This window comes from Helianthus annuus, chromosome 12 (assembly GCF_002127325.2).
Source record: "Helianthus annuus cultivar XRQ/B chromosome 12, HanXRQr2.0-SUNRISE, whole genome shotgun sequence".
NCBI classification, from domain to species: domain Eukaryota; kingdom Viridiplantae; phylum Streptophyta; class Magnoliopsida; order Asterales; family Asteraceae; genus Helianthus; species Helianthus annuus.
Window position 1 is genome coordinate 158,370,357 of NC_035444.2, and position 23,444 is coordinate 158,393,800.

The following is a 23,444-nucleotide window of genomic DNA, read 5'->3' on the forward strand; positions in this document are numbered from 1 at the left end:
AAATGCAATTTATTCGTTTATGTGTTACATTTCAACGATTTCACTTTTAATATCAATATACATTCGTAAATGTATAGTGAAAATCACCCGCAATAACAGATTTAGATGTGCTTTAAAAAATGTTGTGTGGTGTGGTATTCGATACCATTATGAAAACCAACTACCAACAAACAAGCCAAAACCGATTTGCCATTCTGATCCGCCAGTTAAACTTGTTTGATAGAAACCGGTTTGGGATACGATTTTCAAATTGGTTGTTATAGAATGTTACGTAGCTACTTTTGACTGTTTTCATATTTTTTTCCCTAACTTGTTAGTATATATAGGTACCGGATGTGATAGTTTGATTACAACACTTAAAAACACTCTCTGATCGCTCAAAACTCAAAATACACTCTCTAGCAATGGCATCTGAGTGTAACCAAACCCAAAAAATACTCTCTAGTAACGGCATCCGAGTGTAGCCAATCACAATCTTCCGTTAGTGTTAGGTCTTCATCAACCAACTTCAGTCGTGTTATTATCATGTAAGCCCGATGACCTTGAGATGAGATTACATAAAAAAAATATAGGTTCTTTCAAATCGGGTTCCATCGATTTGATCCAAAATCAACCCAGTTTCACTAATTTGGATTTTTGTTACCACAAAAACCAGTTTTGAACTAAACTCCTTTGGCACTATCCAGTATTGAATTCCCTTGACCCAATCTGAAACCCGGTATGGCTTGCACATCTACATGTTAAAATATTGATATGTAGCATATGGTTTTTATTTAAACAAGTTGGAATAAAATATGTAATCCAACTACCAGCCACTAGCTTTCAGCCACCGGCTAATTTTGTCAAACATACCCATAAACACAACTAACATAGTAAGATTATATTCGGTTATATTATTGGTGAAAATCTGAATTCTATTCTTTTTACTTATATGCTTTACAAAATTGTTTAGAATGTAAGTAACACAAGAGCATTTGTATCTATCCATCATCTTCATCTCTATAATTCATTAATTACACTAAAAATCATTACATTTCTTTCTCCTTTTTAATTAAATAATAAATTTTCATATGTTTGTTCTTACTTTTCCCTCTACTCTCTTGATAACCACTTTCTAAATATATTAAAAATTTATAGGGGTGAATAGTGTTTGTTCATATTTGCAAATGAACACTAACATTTTATTTTTCCTTCACCCACAACCCGTCATAACCATCATCTAAAATGTTAAGGATCTTCTCACATAATTTGATGGACGGGATTAGCGGTGTAAATAAGCCCAGATGCTCGAGAACTACTCGTAATCAGCTCAGTTGAAAGTTTGAACGAGCCGAGCTTCCTCTAATAGAGCTCGTTTAGTTAATGAGCCCGAGCTAAAGCCTGAAATACGAAGCTTGTTTAGGTGTAAACGAGCTCAAACAAATTTTTACTTTATATATATATATATATATATATATATATATAATATAATAAAAATAATAATAATGATGATAACATTGACGAGATGAGCTTAAGCCAAGCTTTGGCTCGTTTAAGCGAGCTCGAGCCGAGCTTAGCTTTTGGCTTGTTTGAGGTTGTTCTCAAAATAGCTTGAGTCGTGTCGAGTTGAGCTCGAGCTTTGAGTTTAACTCATGAGCCGAGCTCGAGCTCAAATAAGTAGGCTCGAACCAAGTCGAGCTCAACCTCGAACTTCATAAAAACATGACAAACCAAGCACGAGCCTAGTTAGGCTCTCGTGCGAGCTCGTTTACAACGGGATGTCAGTGCTACTCAAAACATAACATGTATACATGATTTAGATATTTTTATCTCTCAATCTATATCACTCTCAACAAGCCATAAAAGGACACAAAAGATAAAGTTATGACCAATTTCATATATTTTGGCTTTTTGGGCATAAGTTCCCCCCACCACACTTAACCAATCCTACATCGAAGATATTTATTTACATGCACATAGCATTGCATCTCTCTAAAATCCCGATCAAACGGTAAGCATTCACCGATCATAAATCTAATTCATTAAAATTCAAATGTAATTTCTTTGTATATCATTACACATTCGTAAATTCATGTATAATTGTGTATGCAGATAACCGTATCAGCACTGATCATCGTTCTGTTAGGGTTTGTTCGACAGTGATATTGGATCGATTACAGGAAATCGAGATATGAGTAATACTATAGGGCACGGTTTGCTTCTGCCGACGGTTTTGAAGCATCAAATCAAAACATCACCGTCATTGTTATCTAACGGTTTTTGTGGTCAGAGATTGACTGTGCGGAAATCGAGTTTTCGGAGAAGTTGTGTGGTTTCTGGATCTACACAAGCAGTTTTAGCCACATATACATCTTCTGAGGTACTTTATTGTTCTTTTAGTGTAAGGATTTATCATAATTTAGCTAGTTAGGTTAAGAAAATTGGTAGATATTTATATAGCAGTTTTTGAAATCATGTAGTTGTTTATACTGTTTAGTGTTGTTATATGCACGGGTGAGCATGGTTCGGTTTGGTTATGAGCTTTCACGTTTCACCGTAACTGAAACCGACATTTTCGGTTATTAGAGTTTTATAAGGGTTCAGTTATTTCGGTTTTGATTGATTGATTTTTGTGTCGGTAATGGTTAATTAATCTTATAAAGTGGAAATATATGGACCATCCAAAACTCTAGCATGTTAAATTCAAAAAACAAAAGTAGGCACATGTCACGTGGCACCACAATAATACAAAATGGATAAAGTTTTAAATCCAAAAAACTTCTTAACCAAAACAGTAAAAGTTTAGTGTTTTTTGGTTCAATTCAGTTATTTTAGGTTCAGTTCAGTTATTTTCGGTTATGAATACAAGCATAACCAAAACCAAACCGAAAAAAAAATCAGTTTTCAAATATAACAAAGCCAAGCCGTCGGTTAATTCGGTTTTCGGTTATGATTCGGTTTGTGCTCACCCCTAGTTATATGTTATTTATGTAAAGTAATTTAAAATAGAAATACAATTAGTGTTGTTTTTGAAATTGTGTATGTATATGCATTCTAGTTTATATGAACTGGCTGGCCAGGCCTTATACTAATAGTGAAATCTTGAACGTATCTACGAAGATGTTTTCTAGCTGAATTTGGTAAAGGAATGTACTTCTGTAGCTGCAAAGGCTCATAGGATATTTGAGAAAAAAAGGTGCATTCATAACACTTGGATGTTTTGTATCGTAAAAGGACTCTGATACCACCTTTTTCTGTCACGGCCCCCGCGCCCTGTTCGACCCGGTCCAGGAGCCGCGGGACAGAAACCTGTGGTACAACGGAAGTCTAGCAGGATCATTTAAACTTGAAAATGCCCGAGTATTATTTATTTCACAATCGGGATAAACCCCGTAATTTACAGTAGAGGAATTTCATAGGAATTCCCTTATTTTACAAAACATGTTTAGTTATTTATTTAATTGAGCCACTACTTCAAGCTTGATTATGACTGCTTGCAGTACACCTGTAAAGTTACTTCAGGGGTGTTTGGGTTTGCTTATTTAAGCAACTTATGCTTATAAGCAGAATCAAATAACTAACATACTGAAAACAATCCATTTCACTCTTAAGAGTAAACTTTTAAATTTGAATCCAACAAGAATGAGCACAGATTGGAATAAGCAATCTCACACTGCTTATTTAAAAACAACTTATTTCACCCTAAAATATAAACGGATAAGCATAATCACTTTTCTTCATTCAAAAACTCGAAAGTGCTTATTTGCTATTAAGAAACACAATTATCAGATGAGCTGTAGTAATTCCATACACCCTTAAGGTAGCGTTTGGTATGCAGGAATGAATGGTGGAATGGAATGAACCATTGTGGAGGAATGAAGAAAAGAGTGTTTGGTTGGTCATTAGAATGGAATCGTCCATTCCAAAATGCATTCCATTCCCTCAAAATCATTCCATCCATCCCCCCTGTTTTTTTCCATTCCATTCCCTCTTCACCTTTCATTAACAACACCACTACCCACCACCGTTGCCACCACCCACCACCACCGTCATCCGCCGCCGTCACCCACTCCCGCCGCCACCCGCCACCACCTCCCGCCGCCGCCACCCACCGTCGCCACTGCCACCTCTGATCACCGACACCATCCACCTTTGATCATCGCCGCTGCCACCTTCGATCACCGCCGTCGTCGCCACCAACCTCCGCCACCACTATCAACCGCCACCACCCACCGCCACCGCCGCTACCACCTGCGACCACCGTCACCGCCGCTGCCACCTCCGACCACCGCCGCCACCCACCACCGCGGTCACCCACCACCACCACCACCACCACCACCGCTGTCACCACCTGCCGCTGTCTCCACCCACCACCACTACAACTGCCACCTATCACCACCCACCATCACCGTCCATCTGATTTTATTCCTTCATCTTTTCTCGCATACCAAACAACAAAAAGTAATGTTTCATTCCATGCTCACATGGCAACCAAACAAGACATGGAATGGTAATGATCCATTCCATTACCTCATCCATTCCATTACCTCGTTCATTCCATTCCCTCGTCCCTTCCATTCCCTCGTCCATTCCATTACCCCATACCAAACAGGCCCTAAAGGTTATATTAAAGGAATAGACCCTTAGAGAAGCTAGCTCTTTCTTTTTACCCTCTAAAGTTCTCTAGATCCTCATTTTGATTACCTGTTCAGACTTTTTCTGCGTTATGTTAGAAGTGAAGAAAATCCAGTAGTCAACATCTTTCAAACTCAGCCCATAAAAGGATCCCCTAATATATTTATCATCTTTTTGTGATCTTAATGTGAATCATATATTTTTTTTAATTTTTCATTCATAATATATTATCATCTTTTTTTATGATCTTCTTTGTCGGGATTGTTCTCTGAGATTCCTGAAATCTAAGCTACCTATATTGTCCTATACTCCTATTGAGCAGTTTTTTGTTTAAACTATATATACAACTAATATTCTTTTGAAATACTTTCCTCGAAGACGTATTAGTAGTAATTAAGATGAACAGATTTGATAATGTTTTCTTTCTGTGTAGCAGCTGGGAGGGAGGTTCAAACTGCAAGGAGATATTGAGATGCAGGTATCTACATATAAGAAATTAACAACTATACGTGGTTACATGTATAACTGGACTGCACTATTTTTAGATTTCACTGTTTCAATGAATATTAGATTTCATAGATTTCCATGTGTACTGAAACAGGAATTTCTTCTTAATTTTACAGGTTGATGTAAAAATATCTTCTGTTGCCCTATTAGAGATCCAGATTACTAATAGCACTGACAATCTATATTTACATTGGGGTGGTACGCGCAATAGAAACGAGTAGGTTGTTTTACGTAAATGTAGTTCTTAATTTTGTTTTGCGTAGGATTTGTATTAATATTTTCGTAATATTTCCTAAATTTATTATTTTGTCATTTTCCAGGAAGTGGGTACTTCCGAGTCGCTGCCCTGAAGGGACGAAAGTATTCAACGACCAAGCTCTTAGAACCCCCTTTTTGAAAGTAGGTTACAACTAAATTATAGACGTACTCAAGTTTTTTCATTAAGGCTACCCACCCTTATATTGAAACTGCTTTCTATGCCACGTAAGTGTGTATATGGTCTCATTTATATCAAGTCTGACAAAAAGCATACTGGAAATTTGTGAAATGATGAATACATCTTAGTTTGTTTACATCAAATTGTTACTTTTGATAGATTGTTATAGGGAGTTTTGTCTTTTTGATGTCTATAAAGGCATTTTCATAATTAGGCATGTTTTTGGTGTAAAGAAAACCTGATACATCCTTGAATGGCCTGTAAAGTAGTTTCAATATACAGGTGGCCTTAATAAAAAAGTTGGATACATGAGTCGACTCCATATACATTATCCCGTTGTTTTGTATACATAGGGTTAGGATCATGTGAGAACTGAGAAGCACTAAGGTGATTGAGAAACGCGAGAAGCATTCTGGATCACACATTTTTCCTAAGCAAAAATGCAAAAAAATGCATTTTTTGGATATATACACATGTGTATATTGCCAATCTTTAACTATACATATATTTATATGCGTGTTTAAAATTGAAACAATTGTATATCTATGTTTGATAATGTACATATATGTACAAATGTGTATAAATGATTGTACATATATGTATATAAATGAAAATTATGGTTCTGAACATGTTTTTTTTCTAAGTGTACATATGTGTAAAATACGTGTTTAAAGTTGAAAAAAAGTATCCTACATATATGTTTCATAATATACACATATGTATAATTTAAAAATTGACAATATACACAGGTGTATAATAATAACTCTTAAAAACGTGCGATTAAAAGTAAAAAATAATAATTAATAAATAAATAAATATTTTTTTTTGGCTTAGAGAAAATGTGTGGTCAAGAATCATTCCCACGGTTCTCTATTATCATGTGTTTCTCTTAGGATCCCTACCCTATGCACACACACACAAACAATACTACATGTTTGGTGATATTTGATTCTGATTGGATATGATCATTGACATCTATCTGTTGTTTTCTTATAGTCTGGTTCCGTTTCCCTCCTGAAAGTAGAGATTGATGATCCTGCAATTGAAGCTATAGAGTTCCTAATAGTAGATGAAAGACAAGATAGATGGTAAGTCGTTATCAGTCTGAGGTTTGTTGGGTTTGGAGTTCAATTAAACTTTTACATCATTATTTTCATGGGACCCACCCAATGTAGGTACAAAGATAATGGTCAAAACTTCTATGTCAAGTTTCCTAAAAGAGAGACGTCAGTTTCAAATGTTGGAGTTCCGGAAGACCTTGTACAAATTCAAGCATATTTGAGATGGGAGAGAAATGGGAAACAAACGTATACCCCTGAACAAGAGAAGGTTGGTTGTTTATTACAACTTACGTATTTCTATATGTATGATCTATAATTATCTATGTGAAGCAGCTTAAACATATTGTTGTTAAAAGGTTTGCTTTTCAACAAGTTCAAAAGTAACGCTAGTTTGGAATTAGGATAAAATGCAATTTACAAGGCACACATAAACTTACATTTTTCAGGTTAGTATTGTTGTGTAAGATTAAACAGTGCTGTTTTGACAGATACTTTGGTAATTAGCATTTTGAGTAAAATGCCATTTTCGTCCCTAAGGTTTGGTGACTTTCGTCCAAAGGTTTGTTTTTCCGCATCTGGATCTAAAAGGTTTGAATTCTTGCCATTTTCATCCGGCTTGTTATCTCCATCCATTTTTCTCCGTTAAGTCAGGGGTATTTTCGTCTTTTTTGTTAACTTAAAGGGCAATTCACAATTCGGTCTTTTTCACTTTATGTACAAGCATTTAGCATAATGTGCAAGTAGTCAAAACAAAACAAAGTAGGTGAAAAGACGGAAATACCCCCGAATTAACAGAGAAAAATGGATGGAGTTAACAAGCCGAATGAAAATGGCAAGATTTCAAACCTTTTGGATCCAGATGCGGAAAAACAAACCTTTGGATGAAAGTTGCAAAACTGGCCAAACCTTAGGGACGAAAATGGCAATTTACTATAGCATTTTTCTTTGAAGTTCCATCTTAAATTTCTGCTATTGTCCTTGTACCTTTTTCAAATATAGTACGAGTTATATTAAAAACTTAAGTGTCATTAGTGCTGGCTCAAATACCCCAAATATCTGTTTAGACACGTACTAGAAATTATCATTCCCGAACATGTTTTAATCTGTCACCTTTTGTTTTTTTTGTTTTTTTTTTGTTTTGTGCTTTTAAGTGACTTGTTGCATTGTAACAGAAAGAATTTGAAGAAGCAAGAAAAGAGTTGCAAAGGGAACTTGAAAAGGGTAATTCTCTTGATGACGTACGAAAGAAAATTACCAAAGGAGAGATTAAAACAGAGGTTCTAAAGAAGTTAGGGAAAAAAATTTACCGCACTCCTGAAAGAATTACCCGGAAAAAGAGGGATGTAATGCAACTTCTCAGGAAATCTATTCCAGTCTCGGAGGAGGAAAAAATCTCCGTAAAACCCAAAGATTTGTCCGCACTACAGATTTTCTCTAAAACTGTAGCAGAACAAAGTGACACTAATATTCTAAACAAAAAGACGTATAGACTTGCTGATAAAGAGCTTTTGGTAAGATCAGTTATTCACTTTGTTTCTTTGGTGTTACTGTTAAGAAATACAATTTCATTTTAATATTTTATGTTATAAAGACTTGCTATCTTATTAGGTGCTTGTGACAAACACTTCAAGTAAAACCGGAGTTCATGTGGCAACAGACATGGAGGGTCCGCTCACTCTTCACTGGGCATTGTCGGAAAAAGCTCGGGAGTGGCTGGCAAGTTCCATAATTATCTAATTAATAAAACGAGGCTTTAAAAATAAAGATGAAATAAATGATGTCATCCTTCTCAACAAATCAATCGGAATTTGTTACTTAATAAGTGGTCATCCTTCTAGCTGTGATGCGAATTATTGAATCAAATATTTGTAGCCAATCTTCTCCATAATTTCATTTTTGATGGATATTGTTGCGCCTATACTTATTACGTATATATTGCAGGTACCACCTGCAGATATGTTACCTGTAGGTTCCATTTCCTTGGATAAGGCTGCCGAAACACAGTTTTCTACAATCTCTGTTGACGGTTCTAGTAACAAGGTTTGCCAATAGAAAGTTGGTCTGATTCCCTTTTAAAAACTTTTAACTAAAATGAATGGTCTACTTACTATTATTATTTTAATAACCATTTGCAATGTTACATATTGTGTGATATTGCAGATACAAGTGTTCGAATTATACATGGAGGACAGTATTTTTGTTGGCATGCCATTTGTTCTTCGTCATGGTGATAATTGGGTTAAGGATAATGATTCAGATTTTTATGTTGAGTTCACTGAACCCAACAAGCCGATAAAGGTTTCTCTCTTGCCTATATCAAATCAGAAGTTTCTTTACTTTATTGGTTTTATTAGTTTTATTAAGAGTAAATTACGTTTTTGGCCCCTGTGGTTAAATCACTTTTACTATAGTAGCCCAAAATAAATTTTTTTAACATATCTGCCCCCATGGTCTCTATAACTAACCATTTTGGCCCCTAAGTCTAACCATTTTAGCCCCCATGGTCTCTACAACTAACCATTTTGGCCCCCATGATCTCTAGGCTTAGGGGCCAAAATTGTTAGTTATAGAAACCATGGGGGCAGATATGTTAAAAATTCTTATTTTGGGCTAATACCACAGGGGCCAAAAACGTAATTTACTCTTTTATTAATGTCATTCATGTTTTACCTCGTGAAGGATGCTGGTGACGGGAAGGGTACTGCTAAGGACTTGTTAGACAAAATATCATCACTGGAAAGTGTGGCAGAACAGTCTTTTATGCACAGGTTCACCTGAAATTTCTTATATTTTTATGAACAAGAGGCTGTATTTAACTAAAATAATTATCTTTTTACTTGTTATCTTAGATGCGTATTCACTAACAATGATCATGTGTTCTTCCTGCTCATTTCAGATTTAATATTGCGGCAGATTTGATTGAAGAAGCCAAAGATGCGGATGAGTTAGGTCTTGCAGGAATTCTTGTGTGGATGAGGTTTATGGCCACAAGACAACTAATTTGGAATAAAAACTACTGTGTAAAGCCACGGTAAATCTTGTAGGCTCGTACATGAGCTTCTTTGATCTTATCTTAACATGATCCAACAAAATGGATCATGACGGATCATGATCTGTTCCACGACCCATTAGCTGACGTGTTACGATCTGACCCATGACCCAACTAACTAACGGATACAAAAACAAAGGGCAACTTCGATAGAATCACAAGTCAACACGTACTTTTCAAAATGATCTAATTTGTTAATTATATTATTTTTATTACGACCCAACCTGGTATGTAAAGTTATGACAATGGTCTAATTGATAATTGAAGTTTTCTGTCGCCCCTGTTTGGTAATTAATTACCTTTCTACACTGTGACCATACTAGCCGATTTCAAAAACTGCAAATAACAAGTTAGTACATAAAAGATATATAATTACCCAAACAGATTAGCTTGAAAAGTATGTAGTCAGTCTACAGAATTTGCTAAAAATGAAAGTTTAATTTATAGATTTAAATTAGATCAACCTATATGAATCATGGATCCGTCCACGTATTGATATGCGGCATGCTTAAATGGGTCCATCAATTGGATCACTTACTGGATCAACTTTTTTATCCGTTCGATCATGTAAATGGATTGGTGGGATCAGAACTAGATCAAGACCCAACCCTAACTTTTCACATGATTTTCATTCTTGTATTTGGTGCAGTGAGATTAGCCAAGCTCAGGACCGGCTCATAGACAAGCTTCAAAATGTTTATAGTAGTTATCCACAATATAGTGAACTTTTACGCATGATCATGTCAAGTGTTGGGCGTGGAGGTCAAGGGGATGTTGGACAGCGAATCCGTGATGAAATTCTCGTTATTCAAGTATGCATAAGTTCTTTAGGGTGTTTGGTTTATGGGTTTTTGATGGAATGAGGTGGATACCAATATACCATATACCCATTCCCATTTCCATTCCATCCTGTTATCAAACCCATACTAATAGTAATTGCTGATGTCAAACCAAACGCCACCTTAATCTTTTACCTCACTAAATTTGCATAAACCTAAAGTGAGACTATTTTGGCCAAGTGTAGAAAAACAATAAGTGCAAGGGGGGAATGATGGAGGAATGGCATCAGAAGTTACATAATAACACAAGCCCGGATGATGTAGTGATCTGTCAGGTATAGAACATTTCAAGTTGACTTTTTGTTGTTTATTTGGGCATATTGGACCTGTTATAGTCATTATACCTCTTATTGTACATTTACGTCTTATAAATATGACTTTCCCCGAACTGGTTCAAAAACTCCGTATAATGACCCAAACTGGGCAAATAGCATCTTGTAATGATTATCTTGGAACACATTACTATTTTCAGGAACGATCACCTATTTCTTGCTCCTTTGCAGGCGCTAATGAATTATATCAAAAGCGACTTGGACATAAGTGTATACTGGGAGACACTAAATTCAAATGGTATAACAAAAGAACGACTTCTAAGTTATGATCGGGCCATTCACAATGAGCCAGACTTCTCAAAAGACCAAAAAGAGGGCCTTTTGCGTGATCTTGGAAACTACTTGAGAACATTAAAGGTGGAAGTTATTTTTTGATGGGTAAACCTCATGAAATAGAAGTGAACTTTACAGTCTTTTCTGTTTTTACAGCCAACATTCAGTTAGGCAAAAAATAGCAATCGACATATATTTTCTACCATATTTTAGCAACCACGTTACGTTTTATTGCCTATTGTATCAACTAATGACCTCTTCAACTGGTAGTATGTCAAAGTTTGTTGTCTTATTTTGTTCAGCACAACATCATTTTTTTGCATGTGTCATCTAATGTGACGATTGGCATGACGCCAACCTATGCCACATAGCGCGTAAGAAACTATAATTTGGTTTGTATTTTTTGCTTCATTTAAAGTTGGTTATTAAAATTGGGAAACAAATGTAGATTTTAATTCTATTTCGTGTAGTTTGCCATTTTTTCTTTTATCTATTTTTATTTCAGTACCATCTTCTCCGGACTCTAAGAAACGTCTATTGTAATGTCATCTCTGTGCAGGCAGTTCATTCAGGTGCAGATCTTGAGTCTGCAATTTCGAACTGCATAGGCTATATATCCGAGGTAGGTTTCGGTACCTAGCTCTTATTTTCAATTAAAAGAACTCATCTTTTATTTATTATTGTTAGGGAAGAGGCATGGTTGGTGTGAAAATAAATTCTATATCTGGCTTGCCATCTGGTTTTCCAGTAAGTTTTCTTTCCTATGATGCATCCTCTCTCATCTTTGGGGTCTGTTTGGTTGGCTGGAATGAGATGACAAAGGAATGGAATAGATGATGTAAAGGAATCAGCTAGGTAATGGAGTGGATCAGTTCATTCCATCATCATGTTTGGTTGTCCTGTAGGAATATGATGAGAGCTTTGATATGTATATTTATAATACCTTAAAACAGAAGGTCGGTGGCAAAAACCACACAACCCATTTCTACCCTTAAAGTTTGATACAAAAAGCCACCGATCCATTTCTACCCTTAAAATTTGATACAATGTCCCGTTTCTACCCTCAAAGTTTGATAAAATGTCAAAAGTAATCCTTTAACTTTATAAATGTCACTTTCACCCCTCTAAAGTTCCGAATTTACCCTAGAACTAGTTTCTTACGCTCTTATTTTAATGTACATGTTGGCATAAATTCGAATTCGTCTACGCTTTAAAGTAATTTTTGTTTAGAAACTAGTCGGTTCAATTATATAATGTTTTATTTTTATGTACATTTTGAGTTGGATTACATTTTGACATAAATTTTGTCTAGAAACAAAACGGGTCAAATATAATATGTTTTCATTCAACGGTATAAATTTGAGTTACTATACGTTCCGACGTATATTTAGTTCGGAAACGGGTCGAGTCGATTGTAGTCTATACTTTATGACGCCGCGTATGGCGCCAACACACGTGTTTATTTTATGTACGTTTTGAGTTGGTCACTTGGTCTACGTTTCGACGTAAATATTGTATGGAACAAGTCTGGTCAAATATAATACATTTTCATTCAACGGTATAAGTTCGGATTACCATATGTTTCAACGTAAACTTAGTTCGGAAACCAGGAAACCAGTCGGGTTGATTCTAGTCTACAATTTATCAGGTCGCGTACGACACCGCCACAACACGCGGTGAGTAAAATAACTAGTTATTACTATATATGAAGGCAAGCTATACTATTATCTCTAATTTATAAATAATCACTCAATACAGTCTAGTAGTACAAAGTACACATAATAAAAGTTCACTAAAACTCAATTCAGAGTAAGATAAAAAAGTAGATTTCTAGTTATTTTATCCATTCCTTATTAATTTCCAGCATTCTAGTGATATTATCTTGAATCCCGAAACTCTTTAACTTACAAAGGGTCATTCAGGAATTGCTTACTAAAACTCAATTCAGAGTAAAAAAAAGTAGATTTCTAGTTATTTTATCCATTCCTTATTAATTCCAGCATTCTAGTGATATTATCTTGAATCCCGAAACTCTTCAACTCACAAAGGGTCATTCAGGAATTGCTTCAATTTGTTCTAGAGCATGTTGAAGATAAGAATGTGGAACCCCTTCTCGAGGTATATCATATATGAATATTTCTTTCCAGTACTTAAGTATTTGCAGATCAAAATCACTATAATTTAGTTTTCTCTTTTTAAAATGTTGAATATATCATTTTGTCTAGGGATTGTTAGAGACACGTCAGGAACTGAAGCCGTTACTTTCTAAATCAAATGGCCGTCTCAAGGATCTTCTCTTTTTGGACATTGCTCTTGATTCTACTGTACGGACAGCCATTGAAAGGAGCTACGAGGTGTTAAAGAATGCCAAGCCAGAGGTACCTTTAGCGAGAAGTTTAGTATTATTTGTTACGTTTGGTTTTAAGTATATCTTGACAATTGCCATTACTCCACAGAAAATTATGTATCTCATCACTCTTCTTCTGGAGAACCTCATACTTTCATCCGACAACAACGAAGATCTGATCTATTGCTGGAAGGTAATATCATTAACTTGTCTAGTCTGCCTTTATATCAATTTTCAAAGTTATATTGAAATGAACAGTAGATTCATACTATGTATTAATATTTATTTAGAGTGTTAATTATAGTATTGTTAACTTTAGTTGTTTATATTAGGGTTTTGTTGTATATAGCCCATGTTACTACTCCCGGAACTTTAAGTATTTGCTGTTAATTCTCCCTTCCATTTTCAAGTTTCTTAAAATGACCATATTACCACTGGACTTTAAGTATCACAAAATGACTAAAAAGAACCCTGAATTAAGATAAAATCTGTATTTTTACCCTTTCCAGTTGTATGTTACTTATATTAAAATGAGCAACTTTCTTCTTTATGTTACAATTGCTAGTATTGTTATGACTAATGGTATTATAATTGTTGCTTTATTATTGATAAAAATTAAATAACTTTAATAAAATATGTTAATTTTCAGAAAAATTAGAATAACGCATATTGAAAAATCAAACCCAGCTACATATATTTCAATTTGCAAACAAATAAAGAATACCCATATATATAGATATAGCTAAAAAGGTGGACCCGCATTAGGCGTCATTCTGTTATCTTATTAAATCAGTATACCTAAAAGTATCTACACTCACGTTAACCTTTTCTTAGTTATTTACTAATATAATGTGTTACGGCCATGATAATATTTATTGACATAGAATCGTTGATGCATATCGATACAAATATGTATATATAAGCACGTACAAGTACACATACATAGGTGATATCAATAATTTGTGTGTTCTGTGAAGGGATGGAACCGGCCACTAACCATGGTGAAAAATGGAGAAAATGATTGGGCATTATTTGCAAAATCGGTCCTTGATAGAACTCGACTTGCACTTGCTAGCAAAGGGGAGTTGTACCATCAACTGTTGCAACCTTCTGCTGAGTACCTTGGAGCGCTGCTTGGAATAGATCAGTGGGCGGTATGATGCTCACATTATGATTGTTTTTCCATCATTTGGGATGTCAATTGCTTTTATTTATTACATATCAAAATCTTGCAGGTAAGCATTTTCACAGAGGAAATGATTCGTTCTGGATCAGCTGCTTCTTTATCCTCGCTTGTTAATCGAATTGATCCGGTTCTCCGCAATGTGGCTAATTTGGGAAGGTTGGTCTCCTTGCCATTTGTTTAGGTTTGATACTTTGATTTAGGTCTGTTATGGTGTTTGTGTGTGTATTTAGTGTATGTTCTTGGTTTTTTTGTGTGTTCCAGTGTGTGTGGTTGGTGTTTCTGTGTGTTTACAAATAACATTTTATAAGAGAACCAAAAAAATGATTTCAGAAACCTAATTGATTAAGGCAAATTGGATTTTAATAGTTGGGATTATTATTGACCAACTGAGGAAGGGTGGCACCCTTCCTCAGATGGTCATTAATAATCCCAACTGACGGTCCCAACTTTCTAACTATTTTATTTCAATGGACCCCTGTTAAAAAAACTTAGCCCAGTTAGTTTTTTTTGCTGACGTGGATAGTTTTTGCTGATGTGGTCATAAACACATATTTTTTTTTGTTTTTTGCTGATGTGGACATAAACACATTTTTTGCTGACGTGGATGATGACGTCAGCAAAACTAACTGTGTTAAGTTTTTTTTGAACGGAGGACCATTAAAAAAACTAGTTAGAAAGTTGGGACCGTTGGCAAGGATATTTTCAGTGGTGTAAATATCCTATGTATATGTTGCAACTGTTTTGCCCTTTGCCTGTTTGGGTCGGGGATCTTGTTTGTGTTTGGCCTTTTGCCCGTTTGGGTTGGAGGTGTGTTTTAATGAAGTTTAATTTTCAAAAAAAAAAAAAAACTAGTAAAAGGTGGGATTATTAAAATCCAATTTCCCAATAATTAATGCCATCAATTTCAAATCCAATATAAAATGTGCCATGTCATCATGTTTTTGCCAAATCAGTTTGCCCAAACTCTGAAATCTCAACATCATGCCATGTGTAATTATATCATTTAACCAATCAAGCATGAACAAGATTCTAATGCAGCATCACTTCCTGTGGACAGCTGGCAGGTTATCAGCCCAGTTGAAGCTGTTGGATATATAGTGGTAGTTGATGAGTTACTTTCTGTTCAAAACATATCTTATGAAAAACCAACTATTTTGGTGGCAAAGACTGTAAGTGGAGAGGAGGAAATTCCAGATGGTACAGTTGCTGTATTGACATCTGACATGCCAGATGTGCTGTCTCACGTTTCTGTTCGTGCAAGAAACAGCAAGGTATGCAAATAAATTATCTTTAAAGATTTAGGTTATAATTCTAGTAATATTGACTTTGTAATCATATTTAATGCACTTATTATTAATCATTTATCCTGGAGTAAAATGACATTTTTGTCCTTGAGGTTTGGCCAGTTTTGCGACTTTCGTCCAACGGTTTGTTTTTCTGCATTTGGATCCAAAAAGTTTGAAATCTTGCCATTTCATCCGGTTCGTTAACTCTGTCCATTTTTCTCCGTTAAGTCAGGGGTATTTTCGTTTTTTTTGTTAACTTAAAGAGCAATTCGGTTTTATTCACTTTATGTACAAGCATTTAGCATAATGTGAAAAAAAAACGAATTGCCCTTTAAGTTAACAAAAAAGAAGGAAATACCCCTGACTTAACAGAGAAAAATGGATGTAGTTAACGAGCCAGATGAAAATGGCAAGATTTCAAACCTTTTGAGTTTGGACGAAAGTCGCAAAACTGGCCAAACCTCAGGGACGAAAATGGCATTTTACTCTTTATCATATGAGACTTTTCTTGGTCACCTGGCCCGGACTTGTTTTGTCCCATGCTAAAAATATTGACATTAACCAACCCGCCAGATTTGCAGCATGTTTGCCGCCTCATCTTTTAAAGATGTTTACATATTTACATTGTCCTTCGCAGGTATGCTTCGCTACATGTTTTGATACTGATATTTTAAATGATCTTCGAGCAAAAGAAGGGAAATTGTTGAACCTAAAACCTACATCAGCTGATATTACTTACAGGTATATGATAACTAAGAGTTTTATTATATTTATTATGGAGTTATATGGAGCAAGTAATGTAAAATTTCTATTGCTCTTTCTGATATCCTTATTATCTCATTTCAATAGCAGAGGTGCCACGATGAGCGGGTCAGAAAATTGGGTAACGGGCCAAAATAGATCATTTTCAGTATAGGTCAAAATGGTCTGGTTGGGGTTCCCATAAACTCTTAAAATGTATAAAAAGAACAACTATTGCACCTCTACTAAATAGTCTTAGTTGTGTATTTTGAATAAAATGAATGCATTGCAGTTAATGCGGTAAAATATCGGATATCGGTCAAGGACCGATATTTGAAATATAGGTTATCTCGGTGAGATATCGGTGGGATATCGGTAATTTTAATATAATGCAGAATTTATATATATAGCAATTTAACACCAATAATTCAGTGATATATCAGTTATATCGGTCAAATATCGGTGATATATCGGTCAAATATTGGTTATTTCGGTCAATATCGCCGATAATATCGGTACTGATATTTTGACCGATATTTTAATAAGGGACCGATACGACCGATATGACCATATATCACCCATATATCACCGATATTACCTGCATAGTGTTATAAAAAAGAGCTAACTCTATTTTTTCTTTGAATTATATGATTTTAGTGAGGTGAAAGAGGAAACACTAACACGATCAAACAACTTGGAAGAAGTCGGCCCATCGTCAACTGTGCAGTTGATCAAAAAACAGTTTAATGGTAGATATGCCGTATCGTCTGAGGATTTCACTAGTGAAATGGTTAGGCTTATAATGTCGTTTACATTTCTATCTGACGACCAAAATGTGTACATTGTTCTCACACAATAGGGCAAACTGTGTGAATCAAAAAACGTAAATTACATTCTTTTTCATGATATTAGCAACCAACTTTTTATTAGGCGCAAAATAGAAACCAACTTGCATTTTATTACACCAAGTTACACTTTATTAACGACTGTAACAAGATTATCTGTTCAAGTAGCAGATCATGTTTTTTGCTGATTTCCATAAAAGTGTTGATGCAACATCTATTTGTTATTTTAATGTAGAGTTAATTACTGTTTTCGTCCCTGTGGTTTGTCAAAAATCACTATTTCAGTCCATTAGTTTAAAAATTGCGATTTCAGTCCCTGTGGTTTCACTTTCGTAACAATTTCAGTCCCTGTGGTTTCATTTTCGTAACCATTTCAATCCATTATTCTGTTAAGTACAGGGACTGAAATGGTTACGGAAGTGAAACCACAGGGACTGAAATCGCAATTTTTAAACTAATGGACTGAAATAGTGATTTTTGACAAACCACAGGGACGAAAACAGTAATTAACTCTTTAATGTATATGATATGCCATGTGGCATATGATGTGAGATTTAATATAAGTTCTATTTTGCGCTTAATCAAAAGTTGATTTTTGTTTATATTTCATGCAGTTCGCCCTACTATATATGCAGTCTCTAATTTATATCATAATAGAATTTTGGAACTCACTTTTTTTTTTATATTGATAAGGTTGGAGCTAAATCACGTAACATTGCATACCTCAAAGGGAAAGTCCCGTCTTTTGTTGGCATTCCTACCTCAGTCGCATTACCTTTTGGAGTTTTCGAGAAAGTTCTTTCTGATGAATTAAATCAGGTACTTAATATATGTGAAACTTTTTTATTATCATTTATGTTATTTGTAAATGTCAAAAGATCGTGTAACGTTACGCTACTTTTATAGGGAGTGTCAGAAAAACTGCAAATTTTGAAAAAACAATTGGAAGCAGATGGATCTGTTGTCCTTGGGGAGATTCGCAAGACGGTTTTGGATCTTTCTGCACCATCCCAGCTGGTAATATTTCTTGTTCTTTGAGCGGTTATACTAGTGCTTAGTTACCTCAGTGAAAATAATCTTTACTATTTTTGAAAAATTATTAGAACTTTTACAAGTTAGTACATCTTTGAAGATATTTGTTTTGTTTTTTTTTCTTTCTAATCTTTAACATAACTTTACATCTTTTATAAAAGAGTAAAATGCCACTTTCGTCCCCGAGGTTTGGCTAGTTTTGCGACTTTCGTCCAAAGGTTTGTTTTTCCGCATCTGGATCCAAAAAGTTGGAAATCTTTGGACGAAAGTCGCAAAACAAACCTTTGGGATCCGGATGCGGAAAAACAAACCTTTGGACGAAAGTCGCAAAACTGACCAAACCTCAAGGACGAAAATGGCATTTTACTCATTATAAAATAATAATATTTCTAAGCATACATGCATTGCTTCAGGTACAAGAACTAAAAAACACAATGCAAAGCTCTGAAATGCCATGGCCTGGTGATGAAGGTGAACAACGATGGGAACAAGCATGGCTTGCTATAAAAAAGGTTATGAAAACTTTCCTCACCAGGAGTACTTGCTTGTTTTCTACTTGTTGATTCCAAATTTTATATTATCGTACGGAATTTTTTGATAAACTAGTGGGTTACCACCCGCGCTGTTCGAAACGTAGATAAAAATAAGCAAATCACGAGAGTTAAAGTTGTTTGATGTTTAGTTAAGGGGCTAGACATGTCATTATTAAAGTTGAGAGGCTAAACATGTCATTATTAAAGTTGAGGGGCTAAAGTTGTTTATTATTAAAGTTGAGGGGAAAAAGTCGTTTGATGTAGTTAAGGGGCTAAACATGTCATTATTAAATTTGAGGGGCTAAAGTTATTTTAGTTAAGGGGATAAACATGTCATTATCAAAGTTACGGGGATAAACATGTCATTATCAAAGTTAAGGGACTAAACATGTCATTATGAAAGTTGAGGGGCTAAAGTTGGTTCATGCCAAAGTTGGTTGGTGTGACAAAATCGCATATTTATAGTATATATGATGATTTTAAGTATTGGTTAGTTCTTATTTGCTTGCGATGTTTCAGGTTTGGGCTTCGAAATGGAACGAGAGAGCATACTTGAGTACAAAAAAAGTGAAACTAGACCATGACTATCTTTGCATGGCTGTACTGGTCCAAGAAATTATAAACGCTGATTATGCATTTGTTATTCATACCACTAATCCATCATCAGGAGATTCATCAGAGATATATGCTGAGGTTATAATTTACCTTACTTCTTTCCATGTTGTTCAAATTGTTTTTTTTTACCTGGTTGACCTAAATTATTAAATTGATACTAAGTAGGGGTGCAAACGAGCCGAGCCGAGCCGAGCCCGAGCTCGACCAGGCTCGAGCTCGAGCTCGTTTGACATATGAAAGCTCGAGCTCGGCTCGATTGTAATTTTTCAAGCTCGAGCTTGGCTCGGGCTCGACTCGTTTAATATTTATTAATTATAATTATTATTATACATATAATTTGGTTATTTTTTATATTTATATATATGGTAATTATTATTATTTAAAATATATAAACAGAAAGCTCGTTTAGGCTCGCAAGCATGCTCGAGCTCGATAAGCGAAGCTCGGGCTCGGGCTCGTTTACTAAACGAGCTTGTTTTTAGGCTCGGGCTCGAGCTCGAGCTCGTTTAAGCTCGGCTCGTTCGAATTTTTTTTCGAGTCGAGCTCGAGTAGCTTGCGAGTAGCTCGGCTCGTTTGCACCCCTAATACTAAGTGTGTCAAATATGATTACCAAATGTATATTACTTTTATAACAAGGGCAAATTGCACGAAGTCAAAGGAATGTAAATATTTTTTTTCCTGATTCTACCACCGAACTTCTAACTAGGCGAAATATAGACACACACTTACATTTTGTTACGTATTTTAGCAACCGAGTTAGTAGTTTATTGCCAAACGTAGCAACGAATAACGTGTTGAACCGGTAGCAGGTCTACTTTTTGCCCATTGTTCAAAACTATTGACAAGATTTCTTATTTATCATTTTAGTGTATATGTATATACCACTTGGCAACGGACATGTAATAATCAATTTTAAATAAAAATTTAAAAAACGATCATCTTATAACACTTGTAAATAATTTTATTTACTTTTGTTACATATTCATTCTTTTTGCAATTTGTAATTTTCTTTTGTGGCGACATGTAGAGTGCCACCTTAGCAATTTCAGGTAAAATCAGTTAAAATGAAATCGGTTGCTAAAATCCTTAACAGATTATAAGTTAGTCTTTATTTTACACCGTATTCGAAGTTGGTTGCTAAATCCGGAAAAAAAAGTGTAAGGTTCGTTTCTATTTCATGTAGTTTTCCCTTTTAATAATAATCTGGTTCTTTAAATAAAATAATCTAGGAGGTTCTATGCATTAAGAATACACTCTATGCGGCTTCCAACCCATTTGACCGTTTCCTTTTAAGCGATTTATATAGTTCATATAAATAAATAAGTTAAAATTGCCACCTTTACGTTTTATGATTAAAACTAATAGGTTGTAAAGGGACTGGGAGAGACTTTGGTAGGAGCGTACCCGGGTCGTGCTTTGAGTTTCATCTCAAAGAAAGACAACCTTGACTCCCCAAAGGTATAATGCCTTAATCTACTTTTTCCTATATTACACTGATGCGTATTCTCATAATTGTTCGGTTATGTGTCTGTTTCCCTCGAATCATATTCTCATGTTTGCAGGTTCTTGGTTACCCTAGCAAACCCATCGGCCTTTTTATAAGAAGATCAATTATATTTAGATCTGATTCCAATGGTGAAGATCTAGAAGGCTATGCTGGTGCAGGACTTTATGACAGGTAAGCTTATATATAAAAATCTTTTTTTCATCTGATGAGTTTCCACCAGTTGACCCGTTTGACCTAGGGATGTCAATCGTGTCGGGTTAATGCGTTGGCGGGTTGTGGGTTGACGGGTTGGTGGGTTGAAATGTTCAACTCAAACCGGACACATTTTATTATTCGGGTCAAAGATTTCAACCCTAACCCGCACACATATAAATGCGTGTCAACCCGAACCCGACCCGTTTAACCCGTATTTTTAAATGAGTCATACAAGTTGACGATTTATAAGCGAGTTGTTGGGTTTTAAGCGGGTTATCGGTAACATGTTTAATGTTGAGTATGAGTGTGACAAGTAAAAAATATATTTTGTCAACCCCCAAACCTGACCCGTTTTTTATACGAGTCGTGTTAGTAGACCCAAACCTGTTTATTTCGTGTCAGGTTGGTGGGTCGTGTCAAGAATCGCCGCCCCTAGTTTGACCCATGTCCTTTCCAACCTATTAGAGATAAATGTACCTTGCATTAATTAAAAAATGGGTCAAAATTGACGCCTCTTATTGTACTGGCGTATCTTTTTCTACAGTGTGCCTATGGATGAAGAAGACAAGGTTGTTGTAGACTATTCGTGTGACCCGTTGATCGTTGACTTTGACTTCCAAAAGTCAATCCTCTCTAGCATTGCGCGAGTAGGTGATTGTATTGAAAAGTTATATGGAAGTCCTCAAGACATTGAGGGTGTAGTACGCGACGGTAAAATCTATGTCGTTCAAACAAGACCACAGATGTGATCCTCATGTTGTGTACTTGTAGCATAAAGTAAAGAAAATGTTGTATGATTATGGTATTAAAATGTATCATACAACATAAATTGGATGTGAAGAAACATTAACTGTTTTATAAGAATAAATTTTCTATGATCAAGTTTGATGTAGCAAGAACTGAAAGTATAAATTTTCTAAAAGTCAGTTACGCAGAGTGAGTTTTAGTTATGTAAACATCTGCAATCTAACAGGCTAAGCATATCATGACGTCACGTAACATAACATGCCTAATATAACATACATGACTTGACATTATTATCGTTTGTCTCGTTGCTAACGTCCTTCACCCTAACTTTTTATGGGATCATTGATAATCCATGAAAGCATTGTCCTATAGCATGCTCATACTGTTAGTTGACACTAACGTCCGTTCATACCTTTAGGCATCGACACGTCCGATCATACCGTTGGTTGTTGCTAATGTTCGTTAGACCGTTAGTCGTAGCTAACATCTAATCATTCTGTTATTCATACTCATGCCGCTAGCTATTCGCTAACGTATTAGCCTATCCTATCACATACACATACCGTTAGTCATCGCTAATGTTCATTCATATCATAACATTAGCCGATTCAAAGCTCTACCTTTAATAACACCAACTTTTGTCAGGTTTGCATTTTAGTTCTACATTATACTCTAAAAATATTTCATCGTGATCGAAAACATTATCAACGACATCCCAGTCAGAAGCCAATAATTTCCTTTCATAAGGACTGTTTACTTTCGAAAACGTGCTTTACATTAATACTTTAACGAGTATGCACACCGCCCCAAAACAGTCTAAATATAGGGTCTAGAAACTCAACAGTGAGATTAAGTTTCAATATATTCTACGTTGGATGATCCCAACCCTTGGACTGCTAAGTCAATCTGGTCATTGGTTTACGTGTGAAATAGTCACATTTCACATAAGATGAAGGGGGTGTTTGGGTTACCTTTTCTCCTTCTCCTTCCCAGAAGGACTTTTCAAAATAAAAAAGTCGCAAATTATAACTTCTTCTTTTCTCCCTTTTGTAGACAAAAAAAGCTTCAAAAAAACTTATTTCCATAGTGTTTGGAATTCCTTTTCTCCTTCTCCTGACTTCTAGATAGTGTTTGGATGGAAAAGTCCTTCTCAAAAGTCCTTTTAGCTCTAAAAGGACTATTAAAAAAGAAACCCAAACACCCACGAATACTGTGAGTGACTTAACAAAGTGTTATACACTTTTTACTTAATCCACGATGCATAAGGTCCAGGCGTATGAACAAATTATGGGGCACTCG

At 35.4% G+C, this 23,444-nt stretch overlaps 1 protein-coding gene across 2 annotated transcripts; it reads left to right on the top strand.

The window, feature by feature from the left end:
• Positions 1-1,842: 1,842 nt before the first annotated feature.
• Positions 1,843-22,280, top strand: LOC110896062 (alpha-glucan water dikinase 1, chloroplastic). 2 transcript variants are annotated; one of them, XM_022143493.2, is made up of 33 exons: positions 1,843-1,990; positions 2,092-2,359; positions 5,048-5,092; positions 5,238-5,338; positions 5,442-5,520; positions 6,554-6,645; positions 6,733-6,886; positions 7,791-8,129; positions 8,227-8,334; positions 8,560-8,658; positions 8,779-8,916; positions 9,298-9,386; positions 9,515-9,649; positions 10,317-10,479; positions 10,692-10,781; positions 11,010-11,195; positions 11,671-11,733; positions 11,799-11,858; positions 13,170-13,229; positions 13,337-13,489; positions 13,568-13,651; positions 14,436-14,612; positions 14,694-14,800; positions 15,702-15,915; positions 16,568-16,671; positions 17,329-17,461; positions 18,210-18,335; positions 18,423-18,533; positions 18,962-19,060; positions 19,601-19,774; positions 21,062-21,154; positions 21,259-21,374; positions 21,943-22,280. In XM_022143493.2, exons 2-33 carry the CDS (start codon positions 2,171-2,173, stop codon positions 22,145-22,147), a joined length of 4,086 nt encoding a protein of 1,361 aa, XP_021999185.1. In that variant the 5' UTR covers positions 1,843-1,990; positions 2,092-2,170; the 3' UTR covers positions 22,148-22,280. The 2 variants fall into 2 exon arrangements, with proteins under 2 accessions (XP_021999185.1, XP_021999186.1); XM_022143494.2 differs by having other exon boundaries at positions 5,051-5,092.
• Positions 22,281-23,444: the final 1,164 nt, after the last annotated feature.

What these genes read in the sequence shown, in the direction of transcription:
- LOC110896062 (XM_022143493.2), top strand. Translation starts at nt 2,171, where the DNA reads ATGAGTAATACTATAGGGCACGGTTTGCTTCTGCCGACGGTTTTGAAG. An exon ending in AACCCAACAAGCCGATAAAG is followed by an intron (nt 8,917 to 9,297) that starts GTTTCTCTCTTG and finishes TACCTCGTGAAG; the next exon opens with GATGCTGGTGACGGGAAGGG. An exon ending in TAAAGAATGCCAAGCCAGAG is followed by an intron (nt 13,490 to 13,567) that starts GTACCTTTAGCG and finishes ATTACTCCACAG; the next exon opens with AAAATTATGTATCTCATCAC.